The sequence below is a fragment of the Manacus vitellinus genome, unplaced genomic scaffold, assembly GCF_001715985.3.
Source record: "Manacus vitellinus isolate BGI_N305 unplaced genomic scaffold, ASM171598v3 scaffold_32_pilon, whole genome shotgun sequence".
NCBI classification, from domain to species: domain Eukaryota; kingdom Metazoa; phylum Chordata; class Aves; order Passeriformes; family Pipridae; genus Manacus; species Manacus vitellinus.
This window is the reverse complement of record NW_021940460.1, coordinates 6,226,210-6,243,634: the sequence shown is the minus strand read 5'-3', so window position 1 is coordinate 6,243,634 and position 17,425 is coordinate 6,226,210. Positions and strand designations below refer to the sequence as shown.

Below are 17,425 nucleotides of genomic sequence, written 5' to 3'. Positions count from 1 at the left end.
GCTTGGAACACAGCACACTTCCCAGGGATCTGTCACATCCTGTCCTCTTTATGGCCTGCCAGGGGGTTTGGAGATGGGGGCTGCAAATGGGACCATAAACATCTTTAACTGAAGTGATTCTGTGTGTGCTGTGCGTGACTGCTGGAGCTCACAGTGCCATAAACCACCCAATAAAGGCACGCAGTCTAGAGGCAGTTCTTCAAATTTAAATTAAATTTACATTTATTCAGCTGTTTGCAAAATGCTCCAGAGGCAGGGTTTGGATGGGAGGAGAAGGACGTGATGTGTTCAGTGGGGTAAGTGTGGAGTTGTGTTGCTAGGTAGCTCATTGGTGTTGCCTTAGCACCAAGTATTAATAGACCTGAGAAGGCCACGGCTGTTATTTTGCTGTGATTATTTCTAATTAATTGCACAGCATGAGAGGTAAAGAAAAAAAAGAGGAAAATTAAAAAAAAGCAAAGCTAGCAGAAGGTTGTCAAGCGTATGAAGACAGGATATCTGCTTGATCACCACATGTAAGACAGCTGAAAATATTGTTATGGAGGTTGTCTAGACGAGTTGTGAAGGGCTGATGCTTCTCTTTTACTCTCTCCCATTGTCCTTTCCCTCTCCCTCTATGAGCAGTTGCCACCATTGTCACTCATCCTCCTGCTCTCTGGTGTTCTAAGAGTGTGTATAACTGTGTAACTCTTGGCATGAAATCCTGTCTGGTCTGTGATGGGCAGGAAAAGAGAAGGGAAGGAAAAAGCAGCAAAGAGGAAGCAGGGACAGGGCCAGAGCTGGCTTGTGCAGGCAGGAGGTGTTTTGGGCAGTGCTTGGCCTAAGGTGAAGGGTAGCTTAACCTGCAGGATGCTCCTTAGTCTGTGCTGGCTCATCCAACTCTTCCTACCATCCAAGGGAAGCTGTGAGAGGTTGGGCTACTCTGGAGCCACATTACAGGATCCACCCAAATAGCAAAGTGCAGCTGTGGCCACCTGAGTGTGTCATCACCGAAAAGATAAGCAAGAATAAACACCACTGGGCAACAAGGTGTTTCCTGAATGTTAAGCTTTTTTGTCCTGGGGGACCAATGTTGAGAGATCATGTATATTTAGAAAAGTTGATCTGCATCATTTAGTCAACTTCTACAGAAACTTCTTTTGTCAGTTTGTGAAGGAATTTGGTAATTTGTGCTGTCACCTTGCAGAAACTGGGCTCAGTGGTTAAGTTGTGAAAGGAGTGATCTCCTGTGTCTTCACCAGTGTGAAGGAGCAATATGGTCTCACCCAGCCCATGGACTGGGGCAGATGCTTCTTTTGGGGTGTGTCTGCCCGGAGTTCTCAGGGTGGGATAATCCTCTCTGAGGGGTCTCTGCCCTTCACCCGAGGAGCCACACCAATGCCTGGCTGTCCTTGTCCCACAGCTACGCGATTGCAGACAACTCCTACCGCTCCCTGCGCACGGAGAGGAAGGATCAGTGCATCCTGATCTCCGGGGAGAGCGGGGCTGGCAAGACAGAGGCCACCAAGAAGATCCTGCAGTACTACGCCGTGACCTGCCCCGCCAGCCAGCAGGTCGAGACCGTGAAGGACCGACTGCTCCAGTCCAACCCCGTCCTGGAGGTGACTCCCACGGGAACCTGGCGCTGAGTCACAGCAGTGACACATTTTCCAGCTGAGGGGGTGGTGGAGGTGGGACCCCACGGGACATGACAGAGCGGAGAGCGTGTCCTGGGAGCGCTGGGTCATGGTGTGTGGGCAGATCATCTGCTCTGCACACCGGGGAATCCCGCTCTGATTCCAAGCCAAAGGAATGGCTGGCTGCTGCTGAGCTCGCTTGGCTCTTTCCACTCCACTGGGAGGAATTCTGGCATGGCCGGGGCTGCAGGGAGAGAGGGGAGTTTGGAGTGGGAAGAGCTCTGGTTCACTGGGTTAGTCTGCAAAGGCAGGAAGGGGCACACTGCAGTGGGCAGCGGATAAATGCGTTTGTGGGTTCATTTTCTGGTGCTGTGGTGTCCTCTAGTGTCCAGCCCCAGCTGTCTGTGTAGTGCCCGGTGATATTCCTGCTCCATGCTCAGCTGGGTGCTGTATCCTGGGAAAGGTGTGCTCCCAGGAGCAGGGAGAGCCCGGCAGGCCCTGTCCTGTTGGGATAGAGCCTGTTGTCAGTGGAGCAGCAGGTGGCTGTAACAAATGGCTGTGAGGAAAGAGGAACCTTTGAAAAGACTGTCAGACATGACATATGTTGTCAACAGTGGACCAGCATTAAAATAAGCTTTGCTGAGGGGATGGAAGTATTTTCAGAGGATGTTCCATCTGCAGTGCTTGCACTGGGTATAAAGATCAGCCTTAGAATTTGGGGAGCAATCTGCTTCCTTCTTGTTTTTCTTTGCAGAAAGGAAAATCCTGGGCTTTAGTGGCTGTAAACAAATAACTGGCAGCTTCACCAAAGTGTTTATAAATAATCTTATTTGGTACTTATTTATTTCTCTCTAATCATTTTCATTTCAGGCCTTCGGAAATGCAAAAACCCTTCGAAACGACAACTCCAGTCGATTTGGGAAATACATGGATGTGCAGTTTGATTACAGGGTAACTTGAAATCTGTTTTGTACCTTGAAAGCTGTGCCAGTCATAGCAGTTCTCTGTTGCCTGTGTGTTCTTGTACTGATGTGTGTGTGGAGCAATTGTTTTGCATTTCCTTGATGACAATGTGAGCAGAGTCTGTGGTAGCAAAGTTTACTTCCAGTGGGTTTATAGTACTCACTCTCCTTTCTTTCTTCCCTTATTTCTCTATATAAGGAGACAGTGAGATTAAATCCTCTTATTCCTAGGGTATATGTGCACTGTGCAAATGGATACTCCCGAACTAAATCCACATAATCCAGCTGTGATCTGAAGATAATCTCTGTCCTGTGTAACTTTGCACAGGGTTTGTTTCCGTTCTGATCCCTGGTGTCCCACACTGCAGGATCTGAGGAGCTCAGCATTGCCATCCTGCAGTCCTTTAAACATCTCAGGATACAATCCCTTACAGTTTTGTGAATACCTTCTGAGAAGGAATTTTACACAAGACAACATGCCATTCAACATGTTCTGTGGCCAGGATTGGTGTTACACCATGTCATTGTCACTCAATAGCTCATTTTGCATGCACTTGAGCACCCAAATCACCGTGCTGGAGCTGAAATAGAGCTTGTGATCCAAAATGACAGATGATTTTCTGTGTTTTTATGGGCTTTTGTTTCAGATCCTGTTTGTCTTTGAATAGACAACCAAGAAGCAGAAACATTTTCCTTTATGTTGATGAACTGTTTCAATGTACCTGGTTTGATTTAGGGGGCTCCTGTCGGGGGCCACATCTTGAACTACCTCCTGGAGAAATCCCGAGTTGTGCACCAGAATCACGGCGAGAGGAACTTCCACATTTTCTACCAGCTGCTAGAGGGAGGAGAGGAGGACTTGCTGCGGAGGCTGGGCCTCGAGAAGAACCCACAGCAGTATCATTATTTAGTAAAGGTGAGCATTAACCAGTAATTCTTATAATATTTTTATATTATAGAACCAAGATATTCTCGGTTGATTTTGTCGTTTCTTTCCCTCACTTCAGAAATAACTCTGAGATGACTGCTGTTAAAAAGAAGCATATAACAGAAGTGCATTGAGCATGGATAATGTATCTTTGACAGTTATTTATTTATTTGTGTCAAACTGTGTCTTTTTAGGGTCACTGTGCAAGGGTCAGCTCCATAAATGACAAAAATGAGTGGAAGATCATGAGAAGAGCCCTGTCCATTATTGGCTTCAGTGACAGTGAGGTGGAGGTGAGGCATGTGTGGAAGCACAGCTGATTTTCCTGCTTTTAAAGAATTTTTCTACTTTGACTTGGGATTTCTGATTGCAATCAAATGAGAGTGAATCAATTCAGAGTGAATGTATTCTCTACCGAAATCCTGAAAAAGATACAAAATGTTCTTGTGAAATGTTAATTAACATAAAAACCTCACTGTGTGTTCGTTTCATCATCCTGACTTTCTGCCTCTTGCTTCCATCCCAGGATTTGCTGAGCATTGTGGCCAGTGTTCTGCACATGGGGAATGTGCAGTTTGCTGTTGATGAGCAAGGAAATTCTCAGGTCACTACAGAGAATCAGATTAAATACCTGGCTAGGGTGAGTATCACCAGTCAGGGAGATATTACAGGAAAGGTGAATGGTGGCAGTTTCCTTATTTTGAACTTGATACCATCATATAATTTTAGAATATGATTTAGAAGCTCTCATAAATTTTACTTTGGTTTGACCTAAATAAAATGCAAATATTATCATCAAAACCCTTTAATTGACATCCTCTCTCTTTACCACCTGATCCACCACTGCTTTGTGGTTTTCACCTTCAGGCAGAGAGATAGGAATAAGAATCTGGAGAAGAACTTTAAAGAAAAACCCACCTTTGTGGCTTTGCTTGGTCACTTCTTTGTGCCAGAATCATCAAGCCAATGTATTTGTTAGGTCATATCACTGCCAGAAAGGAGGGGATGTGTGGGAGAAAAGGGAGGGATTGATGCTGCAGAAGACTTGCAGTGTGAGTGGGAAACCAAGGGTTGGTTCACTGGACTGGGATTTTAGGAAGCAGCCTTTCTGATGTCTTAAAACTATTATTAGTAAGTGGAACATACTGCTTCAAAAATCAATTTAATATCCCATTGCTTTGCAGCTTCTAGCAGTGGAAGGCTCTGTTCTTCGGGATGCACTGACCCACAAGAAGATCATAGCAAAAGGGGAAGAGGTAAGAACAGGACCTGGGGATCTGGGAGGCACATGGAATTAACACACCTTGAGCTCTCATACCAGAGCCCAACAGTCCCTTCTCACTTGTCAGAGGACTCAGTGCAGGAATCCCACAACCCGCTGGTGACTGTTCATCTGGGAGGCAGCGCCAGGAGCTGAGCCCAGGCGGGCTGTGGAGTGGCTGTTAATTAATAGTGATCCAGGGGAGGGGAATCTCTTGTTGGAGTGGATGTTGAATGGCTTTTGTCTGCTCCTGCCTGCAGCTGGTCAGTCCCCTGAACCTGGAGCAGGCGGCCTATGCCAGGGACGCCCTCGCCAAGGCTGTCTACGGACGCACCTTCTCCTGGCTGGTGAACAAGGTCAACAAGTCTCTGGCTTACAAGGCAAGTGAACCTTTTATTTCTTGATATCCAACCACTTGTGAAAGGAAATTCCAAATCTTTTAGCTGCAAAGCAGTAAATGCAAGTTCCAAGCCTTAGTGATTTATAAATTGTTTTCCAAATTAAGCGGTAAATGCTGGAACTAAATGGTCAAGATCTGGTGATGGATCGTAGCTGTGAGTACAAATCTACATTTATTTTTTTCTCTGTTGCAGGACGAAAAGTTTCCAGGCTGGAGAAGTACAACAGTTCTAGGATTGCTTGACATCTATGGATTTGAGGTTTTCCAGCACAACAGGTTTGTTTCAATCAAAGTCTCTTGAGTTTTGAGTAAACTCTGCATGACTTCATTCATTACAGTGTTTCTCTACTTTGGGATTCAAGGCCTTATTCCATCTCTGGTTCTCTTAATAAGAGAAAGAGGTGGAATTTAAACTTCAGGAAATCAGTTGGAAAACTGATAATCACAGGGACTCTAACACCTGGGGCATCCAGCTAATAATTAGCATTTACAGCCAGGGTCAGTCTGGAACCTCCCTGAGGGACAGCAATGAACAGACTCTCAAATTTGAAGTGTTATTGGTCACTTATTAAAAGTTTCTGTGTTCCTCCATATTTCCATCCTTCATGTTCCATCCTTCCTGTTGTTTTTCCCTCCTTCTGTAACCAAGTTTCACTAAATAATCAACTTACTATATTTATACAGCCAGTAAATAAACATTTCACAAAACCTCTTCCGTTTCTGTTGATTTACTATATTCATGCTGCTCCCACTGTTTCACTTGTGGTACAGTCTTAGTGATTGTTTTTCTGATTTTTGTTTGCAGCTTTGAGCAATTTTGTATTAATTATTGTAATGAAAAATTGCAGCAGCTCTTCATAGAGCTCACGTTAAAGTCAGAGCAAGAGGAATACGAGTCTGAAGGCATCGCGGTAAGAGCCAATGTCATCCCTTCACTCTCTCCTTCCCAGCACCTCCCCACTGAAATTTCCATGTGTTTTTCCAGCCTAGGATTGTTTTCACCCCCAAGTGTGATTTCTTGTCTTTGCAGTGGGAACCAGTTCAGTATTTCAATAACAAAATAATTTGTGATTTGGTGGAAGAGAAATTCAAAGGCATCATTTCTATTTTGGTGAGTCGAAAGCACCTTTTTAAATGAAAAGTTTGGGGCAGTGTAGTGGCAAACAAGGCCAAGAACATAGAAATAAAACAGTTTTATGTTAGGACTGTTGGAGCAGGTGGGGAGAGCAACAATACACTGAACAGTGACACTATGAAAAGCCATTGTATCACCTCCATGGACTCTGGGGAAAGCAGCTCCCAATCCAGGCAGTCTGGAAGGAGGGAAGTGTTTTCCTTCTCAGCTCAACAATTCTTCACTCCTTGAAATCAGAGCTGGTTACCTGTGGAAAGGCCAAAGGGCCAAACTGGGGTGGTGTTTCAGTGAGACAGAGTCAGGGCTGGTCTGGGTGCCCACAGGCCCAGTCAGAAACCAGTCCTGGAATGTGTCTGTCTGTAGGATGAAGAGTGTCTGAGACCTGGGGATGCCACAGATACAACATTCTTGGAGAAACTGGAGGAAACTGTGAAAAACCACCCTCATTTTCTCACGTGAGTGTTCCCACAGCTGAGGGCAGTTACACTGGTCAGATCCAAGTGTGTGAGAGAGCCCAGAGCTTTAGTTATTCCTAGAAAACATTGTACTCATGGTGTGTAGAGCAGTAGCATCCTTGGTGTGCTGGGTCCCCCATAAAGGATGATCAAGTTTTCTTTTGCAGAGATTTGATTGTGATTTAAGATAATATAAAATAAGTTGGCAGTATTGACTGCCTGGCTCTTCTCAGGCCTGAGCTTCAAAATACAATAGGGGCAGCAAAACTCTCGTTACTGACTTGCCACTTCACCTTTCAGATTATTTACTTCAATTTTGGAGCTCCAAATGTCTTTTTATTGTGAATGTTCTGCTTATGCTCAGCTTAGAACCTGTACAGCATCTCATGTGCACGCAGAACCCCTCTGCAAGGAACACTGAAATGCACCCCTTTGAAATAAACATAAATACATTTAATAACATTTTTATGATGTGCTGGTGGATAACTCTTGATTTACTTGTGGTCTTGAAAATCACCAGGTCAGATTCCATTCCCTGTCCCCCTTCTGTGTTCGCTCAGGGACTGAACATCACGGTGCTTTTTGAAGTGACTCTCCCAGATGTTTGTTTCTCATGGAGCTTTTTGACTTTCTCCCCAGGCACAAACTCGCTGACCAAAAGACACGGAAGTCCCTGGGGCGGGAGGAATTCCGGCTCTCGCACTACGCTGGGGACGTCACCTACAGCGTGGCAGGTGAGTCTGTGCATCACCTTCCTCCTTTTCTCCTCCTCCCATCCCCTGCCCTTTGAGTTAAAACAGCTCCACTGTGTAGTAAAGAAAAATCTGGGCACAGAATTTTTCCTGCCCTGAAGTTCCCAGGGAAGAGCAGTGGGAGCCTGAGTGGTTTCTTTTTCTTCCAGGTTTTCTAGATAAAAACAATGACCTTCTCTTCCGGAACCTGAAGGAGGTGAGTGTGGACAGAGGATGTTTCCAGCACCCTGCAGAATGAGCAGTTGGGTTTAAAATGGGATGGACCTGAGGGAAAAGATTCTTCTAGACTCCACCTGGAGAACATGTGTCCATAAGTCTGTGCTATGAAAAGAGCAGTTGAGGTGCCCAACGTTCATTTTATTATTAAACAGCAACACAAACCAAAAAACCTCAAACAAACCCAGTTTTTGTCCCATGTTTCTCTGGTGTGGTTCACTGAGGAATGGTCTGTACTTCATCTCTGAAAACCTGTCTCTCTCTGCAGACCATGTGCAACTCAGAGAACCCCATCATAAACCAGTGTTTCGACAGGACAGAGCTGACAGACAAAAAGAGACCTGAAACGGTAGGAACACGAGAGCTGAAGAGAAATGGGGCTGTTTCCTCTTTTTAAAGGCATGAGCTCCCTAACATGGTGATCCCAGTGAGAGCCCCTTGCATTCAAAGCTGGGAGCCCGAGTTTTGCAGTCACCAGCTCTAAGTCATTGCTTCATACATAGTTTTCTTTTCTCTTAGGCAGCAACTCAGTTCAAAAACAGCCTCTCCAAACTCATGGAAATCCTGATGTCCAAAGAACCCTCCTACATTCGTTGCATGAAACCCAACGATGCTAAACAGGCTGGTATGACCCTGGGGACTCTTCTTTGGCAGATGTAGAGCTCTAGATCCCAGTCAGTGAGGCACAGAAAGGAGCAGAAATGAAGTCCTGCAAGATTTGTTCATTTTGGGTCTGTGCCAGAGCTTCTCACAGGGAGGTGGTGGCAGTGCCAGCAGCCAGGAATTGGAATGGGAGCACTGGTCTTGGGTGAAGTAGGGTCATGGTTAAAGTAAAGAATTATTAATCTACATAAATGCCCTTTAATGACCTTTATTCTCCCTCATTTTTTGTTCCTGTGTGCATAGAACATCCTAAAGGAAAACTTTGTCTTGGAACTAAATATAAATTATTAAAAAGGGATGGGGGGAAGGCAGGAGACACAAAGTTATGTGGGAATTGCACTGCAAGGGTGGGTTAGAGGTTAAAGATGATTGTGTAAGACACAACAAGAGCTGAGCATTCCCCTTCTCCAGGTGAAGGGGCAGCCACACACTGATCCTGTTTCTCTGTTTTCCTGCTCTCTCCAGATCGATTCGATGAAGTTCTTATCAGACACCAAGTGAAGTACCTGGGGCTGATGGAGAACCTCAGGGTGCGCAGGGCTGGGTTTGCATATCGAAGAAAATATGAAGTTTTCCTGCAGAGGTAAAATTACCTTGGACTTCTTTCCACTGCTGCTGCCTCTCCCTGATCTTCCTTCCACCAATGCCAAGGCTGGGGAGTTGTTCTCAACAGCACAGAGGCAGCCCTAAAACCTCACAGACCTATTTTCTAGAGGGGGCCTCTCCCCCTTCCCGTGGCCTCTGACCCTTCTTCTTGGATTGGAGTTCTCTCCCTGAGGTTTCTTCTCCTGCCAATTTGCAGGTACAAGTCGCTGTGTCCAGAAACGTGGCCCACGTGGGACGGGCGGCCCCACGACGGGGTGGCCGTGCTGGTGAAGCACCTTGGCTACAAACCAGAAGAATACAAAATGGGACGGTTAGTTCTTCTGTGTTCTTCATTTGAGGTTATAAATCATCAGGTGTCCATGGAATGGCTCTTTAATAAGACTTCTCTACCCAGAGAGAGGGATTATGGAGCCCAAAGAGGACGCCAAGGGTAGAAAGCAAACTTCTCCAGCATGTTAAATGTAATTCTGCATTTCTGTTTGTAGAACAAAGATTTTTATCCGCTTTCCCAAGACCTTGTTTGCAACAGAAGATGCTCTGGAAGTGAGGAAGCAGAGTCTGGGTGAGACACTCACACTGCAGTAGCTGTCTCCTTTCTCATTGTTTTTTTTTGTTATTTGTTCAGGGAGGGATTTCTGTTTAAAAAGTTGAGTCTTTTTCTACCAAAACCTGCTTGGTCACAGTCACAAACTGCTGCTTTGTCTTTCAATTTCAGCAACAAAAATGCAGGCCACGTGGAGAGGTTTCTACCGCCGGAAGAAATTCCTGACCATGAAACGCTCAGGTACGAGAGACACAGAGAGAGAGATGTTCCCCCAGCAGTTCCATGTGCTGGTGCTTTTTACTGACATTTATCCAATGGTTCATGTTGTTAAAAACTTACATTATATTATTTTCCCCATGCCACGCTGAAGGCTGTTTATTTCCAGGGCGGGCTTTCCTGAGCACTCTTCGGTGCCAGCTTTGTCTGGAGTCAGTGCTGGGATGAAGGACCTCACTTAGTGCAAAGTCTTTGTGTTTTTTTAGCCATAATCATCCAGTCCTGGTGGCGGGGGACCTTGGGACGCCGAAAAGCTGCCAAGAGGAAGTGGGCAGTGGAGACCATCAGGAGGTGTGTAAAGAATAGCCCAAACCCTCAAACATCACTTATTCCCTCATAATAAGATGCAAAAAATAAAGCTTTGTCACTACAGTATCTGGAGCTTTTTAAAAATAAATTACGACTATTAAACAAAGCCTAGAAAATTGGATTGAAAAGGACATCACTTTTCAAAGTTTCTAATAATATCTTCTTCCTCCTCAGGTTCATTAAAGGTTTCATTTACCGGAACCACCCTCGGTGCCCAGAGAACGAGTATTTCCTCGATTACATCCGCTACTCTTTCCTCATGAACCTCAAACGTAACCTGCCAAAAAATGTCTTGGATAAGTCCTGGCCAACTCCTCCCCCGTCTCTCTCTGAGGTAGGAATGGCTGCCCTGGGATCTGGGGGAGGGAAATGGCAATACTGGGAACCACAAGCCTGAGGGGACCCTCCTGCTCTGAGCAAGAGAACCAGGTTCCACACTGCACCAGCATCCCTGCTGGTGGAATTGATCCAGGGGTGTAATCACAGCACATCCATGAAATCATTAGTTGCAACACCATTTTCTGCTGGTTTTCTCACCCATTTCTGAAATTCTCTTCCATTTCTCTCTGGACAAATTCAGCTCCCTCTGGACAGTTAAATTGGTTGCACTGACAACGTCACTGCCTGTGAGAACATATTAAATGTCCTTCCTCTATTGCCATTATTATCCTGCCTCTGGCTGAATTGGTTTATCTGAAAAATATTGCAGAAAATCCCAGTTACCTTATCCAAAGGTCCTTGTTTGGATTGCAGGTACAGCTGGAAGGAAGGAAGGGCACAGCAGTGTAGAGTGGGGGGATCCTGGTATTTATTCCCCCTTCTAAAGCAGCTGGAGAACATCACAGGGCAAACTCTCATAGAAAGGCATAAAATAAACTAATTATTTAATTCTAAAAGCAGCTCTAAGTCATGAAACAGCATTTTAACCCAGCAGTGCATTCTCTGCAGTTGCTTCTCCTCTGCACTGTTGGGTTTGTCAGCAGCTCTGAGCTGTTTATTATAAATTTATTATCAATTCCCGTGTGATTTCCCCCTCAGGCGTCGCAGCTCCTGCGCCGGCTGTGCCTGCAGAACATGGTGTGGAGCTACTGCAAGAGGATCAGCCCCGAGTGGAAGCAGCAGGTATCCTTTAGGGTGTTTCCCAAACCACAGTGACATTCCCAAGAGCAGAACTCAGCATTGTTGACTGCAAGGAATGAAGGAGAGGAGCAGCTGGATGGGAGGGGCTGGGGAGGCACAGTGGGGATGTGGAGGGGCTCGTGAATCGCTGCATTCTGGGGTGGTGTTACAGCTCCACAGGAACACTGTCATTTATTTTCCCTTAGGTTAGAGACAAAGCACTAAAAGACTGGAATGTGTATGAAAGAAAACCCGTTCTATACGTATTTGAATACGTACTATTTAAACACTTTGTGTAGCCAAGCCCCTACATAATTTCTCTGCTGAAAGGCCCTGTTATTCTGCCCATGGAAGATAAAAATGTAAGAAGCTGCATTATTCTGCCTGTACCATGTAAAGTAGAGAGTAAGAGTGCTGCAGACACAAACCCAGTCATATTCCAAACAGAGAACTTACATGAACAGTTCCAACTGCTGTTGCAACTGAAAAAATGATACTGAGATTTGATTGATCTTAATCATGGAACTGTAGGGGGAGGGAATTTTTATAAATATAAATTTTTATATTTTTATATTAAAAAAAGGCTCAGTAAAGAGGCATAGAAGGAAATGTAGGCAACAAACCAGTGGGATGTAACTGTAATAGCTGCCATGAAGGTTTTTCATTGCACGGTGTCTCACCTTCTGAGGGCTGCAGTGCATCGACACCTGTAAGGAGAGACTGTGTCTGAGCCCGTGATTAAGGACAGGGGATTAACACCAGCTCAGCAGAACACTTGCTTTCCCCCAGCAAACCAGACTCACTGATGATGAGGATCTTTTTATCCCCATTTTTCCCTGTAAATCATCTCAGGTCCCTTGTCCTGTGTCACAGCACCCACAGCATTTGCCCCAAGTACAGCAACGGGGTTTCCTGTTTCCCCAGTCACTGGGGTTGTTCTTGCTGTGCAGTGTGGGGTGACTGTCCTGGAACTCTGCCACCTCAGAGGGACTAAAGGCTTATGGTGACTAATCATCCAAACAGGAACTCCCAGGGCCATACGGTGCCTAATGGAATTGTGCTGTTTGTCAGGATAAGGTGGGGAATATTGAGCAGATCAGAGAAGGTGTTACACAGCACTGATAAGGACATGACTTTTGTCAGTGCTTCAAGTAAAGATACTTTTCTTTCCCCCTGAAGCCTTGCAGTAAGTCTTAAGCATTAAAAAACCCATAAAGGATAGAGCAGAAGAGCAAACTGTGCAGCTTGAGGGGAAGAGGTTGAGAGAAGCTCTGCAGTGGGAGAATTCTGAGACTTTTTAAACATGGGCATTATTAAAATCCAGAGACTATGTGTCATGTCCAGATAAATTCAAACAGGAAATAAAATATTTACTTAAGAAAGAGAAAGGAAAAAAGGGTGAGAGATGTATGGAATATTGATGTAATTTTGTGACTGGTATGATTCAGGAGGTCAGAACTAAATGACAATTGTTAATAAAAGCAAAAAGGGAACATCTCTTTTAAGACAAATGTATCTTTTTAACAAGGAGGAATCTTAAACTAAACAAGAATTCATCTTTTGTCCTTGCAGTTGGAACAGAAAGTAATTGCCAGTGAGATTTTCAAGGGTAAAAAAGACAACTACCCTCAGAGCGTTCCCAGACTCTTCATCAACACTCGACTGGGTGAGTAGGTGTTGCCAAGATTAACAGGAGGAAGGAAGGGGGGGATTCATCTACTCTTTCTTGCTAGAAATTTCTTTCTGACCCCCCACCTCTTTGGTTTTAATACAGGTAAGGAAGAGATACATAATAAAGTCCTTCAGGCTTTAGAAAACGAAGCACTTAAGGTGAGATATGTATCCCAATACTTTTGTCAAGCTTCTAGAGTCATTCAGCAGGAGAGATTAGATTTCTGAGGAAAGTACAGCAAGAACTTTACATTGTATTAAGCTTGTAATACTTTGGAGGATAGTCTGTGGGAAAAGCTGATGGCTCAGAAAGAGGAGATTTGGGCAATTTAATTGTGTCAGTTAAGAAGTGAAGGGGTTGCAGCTGGAGAGGAAGGGAGAAACCTGCAGAGACTGACACTGGGGGTTTGCAGGCCCCAGCCCTGACAGCTGCAGCCCCCATGGCACTGCTGGGAGCTGCTCGGGGTCAGCAAGGAAGTTCTGCCCCAGGGAACGGGACTCAAAAGAATCATCTCCTCCATTCCCAGCTTCCCAAGCACTGGGCTGTTCCTCCTGGGCGCTCTCTGGGCTGCAGGTGGTTCCCCAAGCTGTGTTTTGGCCCTGCTAACCCTTGTTTCAGTATGCAGTGCCTGTGGTCAAGTACGACCGGCGGGGGTACAAAGCCAGGCCGCGGCAGCTGCTGCTCACCCAGAGCGCTGCCATCGTCGTGGAGGAGTCCAGGATCAAACAGAGGATCGACTACACCAACCTCACAGGTGGGAATGGGCACGGAAACAGACCCCCTGCACTGCACTCAGTTCAGGAATGCTAATACAAGATCCAGTTTGTCTGTCCTGGACAAGAACAGAATCATCCGATCCTGGACAAGAACGGAATTGTCTGATCCTGACAAGCATTTCAAGTCTGTAATTTCTTGAAATTGAGTTTTTCTGAAATTAAATCCCGTAAAATGTCACAGAAATTACTCAATTCATCTCCCCTAAGTAATTTCCCAGTTGCACTGCCCCAGCACAGGGGAGTTGCACCATTATTGCACAGCAGCTGCCTGGGACACTGCTGCAGCTTTTGGCACTCAAAATATCCATCAGGGACTTGATCCTTTTGGAGAGGGAACTTGGTCAGAGAGGGAAAACTGCCAAGTCTGGTGCAGTGTGGTCATTATAGGCTTTGGCTGAAACCTCTCACTTCAGCCCCTTGCAGCCCCCTCAGCCTCTCTGCTGCCTTGTCAGTGCCCTCAGCTGTCGGGTCTCTGTGTGGGAACAGTTGCTGCATTCCTGGGAGAGGTGGTGGGACACTCCCAAGGTCCCAGCAGTGCTGGTGCCACATGGCCTTTCTCTCCCACAGGCATCTCCGTGAGCAGCCTGAGCGACAACTTGTTTGTGCTGCACGTGCACTGTGAGGACAACAAACAGAAGGTAGGGGGGCTCCTCCATCCCTTCTCCAGCCACCTCTGGGAAAGGTTTGAAAGGCACAGAGAGCAGATCCAGCTGGGAGGAGGGGAGGGCTCACACAGGTGACAGGGGTGTAACTGTGCCAGCTCTCAGGGCCCTTTCACTTCTATTGACTTGTGCTCACGGGTGGGGTTCCCCACTGGTGGTTCCCCAGCGGGGTCAGTGCTGTCCCTTGTCCCCATCAGTGGTACCTGGTGGATGAATTGACTGCCACAGGTGCAGTGTGACCCACTGAGAGCCTCACCAAGCCTGGTCCCCTTGGAGGATTGGTTTTCCTTTCTCACCTGTGACAGGAGATGGCTCTGTCCCTGTTCATTCCAGTGCAGTGATTTTGGTGCAGTGACACCAAAGCCATGATCCTAAACCATGGTCTCTCCTCCCAGGGAGACGTTGTCCTGCAGAGTGACCACGTGATCGAGACCCTGACAAAAACAGCCATCCTGGCTGACAAAATCAACAATGTCAACATCAACCAGGGCAGGTGAGTGACACCAGGGCCCTCCCGGGGCCCCCCTTGGCTCTGCTTCAGCACTAAAGGGCTACAGGAACATTCCTGTACCCCCTCAAAATGCACCAAATACACCTTAACTAAGGCTCCATTTCCTTGAACATACAGATCTGTTGCAGCAAAGCACCAATACAAAGCAGCCACTTACCATTTTTTGTGTGCACTGAGCTCCTGGAGAGTCACACACACTCAGCAGAGCTGTTCTCACCTTTCTCTTCACAGCATAAAATTCACAGCGGGCCAAGGCAAAGAAGGGATCATCGACTTCATCTCGGGCTCAGAACTGCTCATAGCCAAAGCCAAGAACGGGCATCTAACAGTGGTGAGTAAGGGCTGGGCTTCACTTACACTGGATCCAAACCCGGATTTTGGCATGAAATCCTACCTGCACACATGGGACCTGTGCCATGTGATGTTCTTGCCAACTGCACTGCCCTGGTCTCCCAGCCTTTCCCCCACTTGGAGCTGTGCTCTGTATTTCTGCAGCCCTGAGGACCTGCCAGGTTTACTCAGGCTCAGCAAGTGACTGTCCTCGCACTCGCTTTGTATTTCCCCCCAATATTCAGGGCGTTAACATGTTACTCCAGAGCAAATCAAATTTTAAATACATTTAAAAGCACAGGTAGCAAAAAAAAAAAAAAATCCTCTCCCTTTCTCAGCTTGTTTGTGGTTGTCCTGCCAGTCAGATACAGTCACACAGCTGATTTAGGCACTGTCAGATTAAAGGTTATCCAGAGATAAATCCAGGACAAATCCACACTGCACTGACTCCCCTTCCAGTGTCAGAGCTGGGAGCTCCCATCAGGACCACAGGCTGCTTGGAACAGCCTCAGCTTGAAGATGTTTGGGAACTGAAGCTGTTGCAGCATCTTTGTTTTGAGCACTTTCTAACCCATCCCTCTCCTGCAGGTTGCTCCTCGTTTGAATTCCCGATGATGAAACGTGTCCCTGTGCCAGGACCTTTCCCTCCATGGAATTGGCTGAACATTGTTCCCAGCAACCCCCCCCTTCCTCGCTTTGCTCTTTCTGTTTATCGTTACCAAAGACCTGCACTTTCAGAACCACCACAAAATACATCCTGCTTTGTCTTACTCTCAAAAGTCCCAAACAAAAGGCCTTCTCTTCTCTTCCTTTCCCAAGTGGCAAACACGGGGTCCAACGCAGCGGCCGCAGCTCGGGACATTCAGCTGGGCTTTGAGGGAGAGGGAGCTCTGACTCTGCTAACAGAGTTTAAGCCCCGATGGAAATGACCAAAATCTGTGCTTGTCGTCACCAAAAAAGCACAGTCAGAAAACAAGTAACTCTGCTGCTTTCTCAGCCAAACCAATGAAATGCCAAACTTTGTATTCAGAATGTTTTATGAAGAATTTTGCTCTGAGATGTTTTAATGCTTTGTGTTACAATTTAGTGAAGCCATATTGTGTAAATGAGTAAAACCTGTAAATACTTTATAGCTGAGGATGAGATGCACTACGAGAGATGGAGTTGATGTGGAAACTTATGTAGATTTGGAATTTTTTTTTGTTGTTGTTTTTAGTTTATGGTTACAAGGTATTAACCTGAAAAACCCATCATGCAACTTCCTCACTGATCTGGATCCAGAGACTTTTACCTTTTTTTGAAGTCAGCTGTCCCATTTCTTGCTATTTTTATACCGTAGGAATTTTTCATATCCACACAAACACAGTCTAATACAAACTGCAGAGGTTACCACTGCTTTGTGTGTCTCCAGACTGGCCTGTAGTCCTTGGCCCTGGGATGGGCACAAGCTTTCCCTCCTGCCTGGGAGTCACCACTGCCCTTCCCCACCCAGCTCAGAGCAGCACGTTCAGGAAAAACAGCTTTTCCTCTTCTTTTTAGCGATAACTGGAAGTTTGAGTTCCCGCAGTATTTATGTCGATGCCTCAGTGCTGCCTCACGAGGGAGGGCTGGGTCAGCCCTGCTGCTGCTCCCCAGCTCCAGGGACACACCTGGAGTGCTCAGACCACAGCAGAGGTTCATCCTCAGCACCTTCACTTTAAACCCAAACGGCCACAGGGTGCACAGCTCCGTGTGGGATTCCTGCTGCCTGCACACCACAGCTCCAGACCTCAGTGCATCCTGCACTCCACTTGCCTTAGGAATCCTTCCCATTCCACCTCTATCCTGACTCAGTAGCACAAACAGCTACAGCCAAGCCCTGACTGAGATCTAACCCCATGTGCTGCCTCTCACCCACCATCGGCTCCTCCGCTCTGGTTCCTGACAGGATGCCCCTGTCAGGCCTGGAATGCCGGATCCGCTGTGGCCATTCCCAGTCCTGTGCTCAGTGTGTACATACAATGCTGTCTATGCTGGTCTATAGCCCCTTCCAGACTACACCGAATAAATTTTTACAAAAAAACCAACACCCCTTGTCTCGGTTCTGAAGTTTCCTCACCTGTTCTGCTGGGCAGGCTCTGCCCCAGCCCTGCTGCACCTCTGGCTCTTGGGCCCATCTGTCTACACAGAGCAGTCCTGCTGCTGTCCAGGACAAGGCACAGGTTATTCCTAGAGAAAAGTTTCTAGGACTTT

The 17,425-nt window shown here is 46.4% G+C and overlaps 1 protein-coding gene across 5 annotated transcripts in view; it reads left to right on the top strand.

Moving 5' to 3' along the window:
• The window catches only part of MYO1C (myosin IC), a 52,599-nt gene extending 35,340 nt beyond the window's left edge, over nucleotides 1-17,259 (top strand). For all 5 annotated transcript variants that reach the window (XM_018076755.2, XM_018076756.2, XM_018076757.2 and 2 more), the window contains 29 exons: nucleotides 1,403-1,601; nucleotides 2,487-2,567; nucleotides 3,315-3,494; nucleotides 3,701-3,799; nucleotides 4,033-4,146; nucleotides 4,691-4,762; nucleotides 5,028-5,147; nucleotides 5,361-5,443; nucleotides 5,973-6,078; nucleotides 6,198-6,278; nucleotides 6,666-6,757; nucleotides 7,397-7,491; nucleotides 7,659-7,705; nucleotides 7,994-8,074; nucleotides 8,245-8,350; nucleotides 8,854-8,971; nucleotides 9,191-9,304; nucleotides 9,480-9,556; nucleotides 9,710-9,778; nucleotides 10,021-10,105; nucleotides 10,298-10,457; nucleotides 11,162-11,245; nucleotides 12,815-12,908; nucleotides 13,017-13,072; nucleotides 13,533-13,668; nucleotides 14,258-14,328; nucleotides 14,748-14,845; nucleotides 15,095-15,194; nucleotides 15,782-17,259. In XM_018076755.2, the coding sequence (XP_017932244.1) occupies nucleotides 1,403-1,601; nucleotides 2,487-2,567; nucleotides 3,315-3,494; nucleotides 3,701-3,799; nucleotides 4,033-4,146; nucleotides 4,691-4,762; nucleotides 5,028-5,147; nucleotides 5,361-5,443; nucleotides 5,973-6,078; nucleotides 6,198-6,278; nucleotides 6,666-6,757; nucleotides 7,397-7,491; nucleotides 7,659-7,705; nucleotides 7,994-8,074; nucleotides 8,245-8,350; nucleotides 8,854-8,971; nucleotides 9,191-9,304; nucleotides 9,480-9,556; nucleotides 9,710-9,778; nucleotides 10,021-10,105; nucleotides 10,298-10,457; nucleotides 11,162-11,245; nucleotides 12,815-12,908; nucleotides 13,017-13,072; nucleotides 13,533-13,668; nucleotides 14,258-14,328; nucleotides 14,748-14,845; nucleotides 15,095-15,194; nucleotides 15,782-15,808 (2,845 nt within the window). In that variant the 3' untranslated portion in view covers nucleotides 15,809-17,259. The remainder of the gene's footprint in view (nucleotides 1-1,402; nucleotides 1,602-2,486; nucleotides 2,568-3,314; nucleotides 3,495-3,700; nucleotides 3,800-4,032; nucleotides 4,147-4,690; nucleotides 4,763-5,027; nucleotides 5,148-5,360; nucleotides 5,444-5,972; nucleotides 6,079-6,197; nucleotides 6,279-6,665; nucleotides 6,758-7,396; nucleotides 7,492-7,658; nucleotides 7,706-7,993; nucleotides 8,075-8,244; nucleotides 8,351-8,853; nucleotides 8,972-9,190; nucleotides 9,305-9,479; nucleotides 9,557-9,709; nucleotides 9,779-10,020; nucleotides 10,106-10,297; nucleotides 10,458-11,161; nucleotides 11,246-12,814; nucleotides 12,909-13,016; nucleotides 13,073-13,532; nucleotides 13,669-14,257; nucleotides 14,329-14,747; nucleotides 14,846-15,094; nucleotides 15,195-15,781) is intronic.
• The last annotated feature ends 166 nt before the right edge of the window (nucleotides 17,260-17,425 follow it).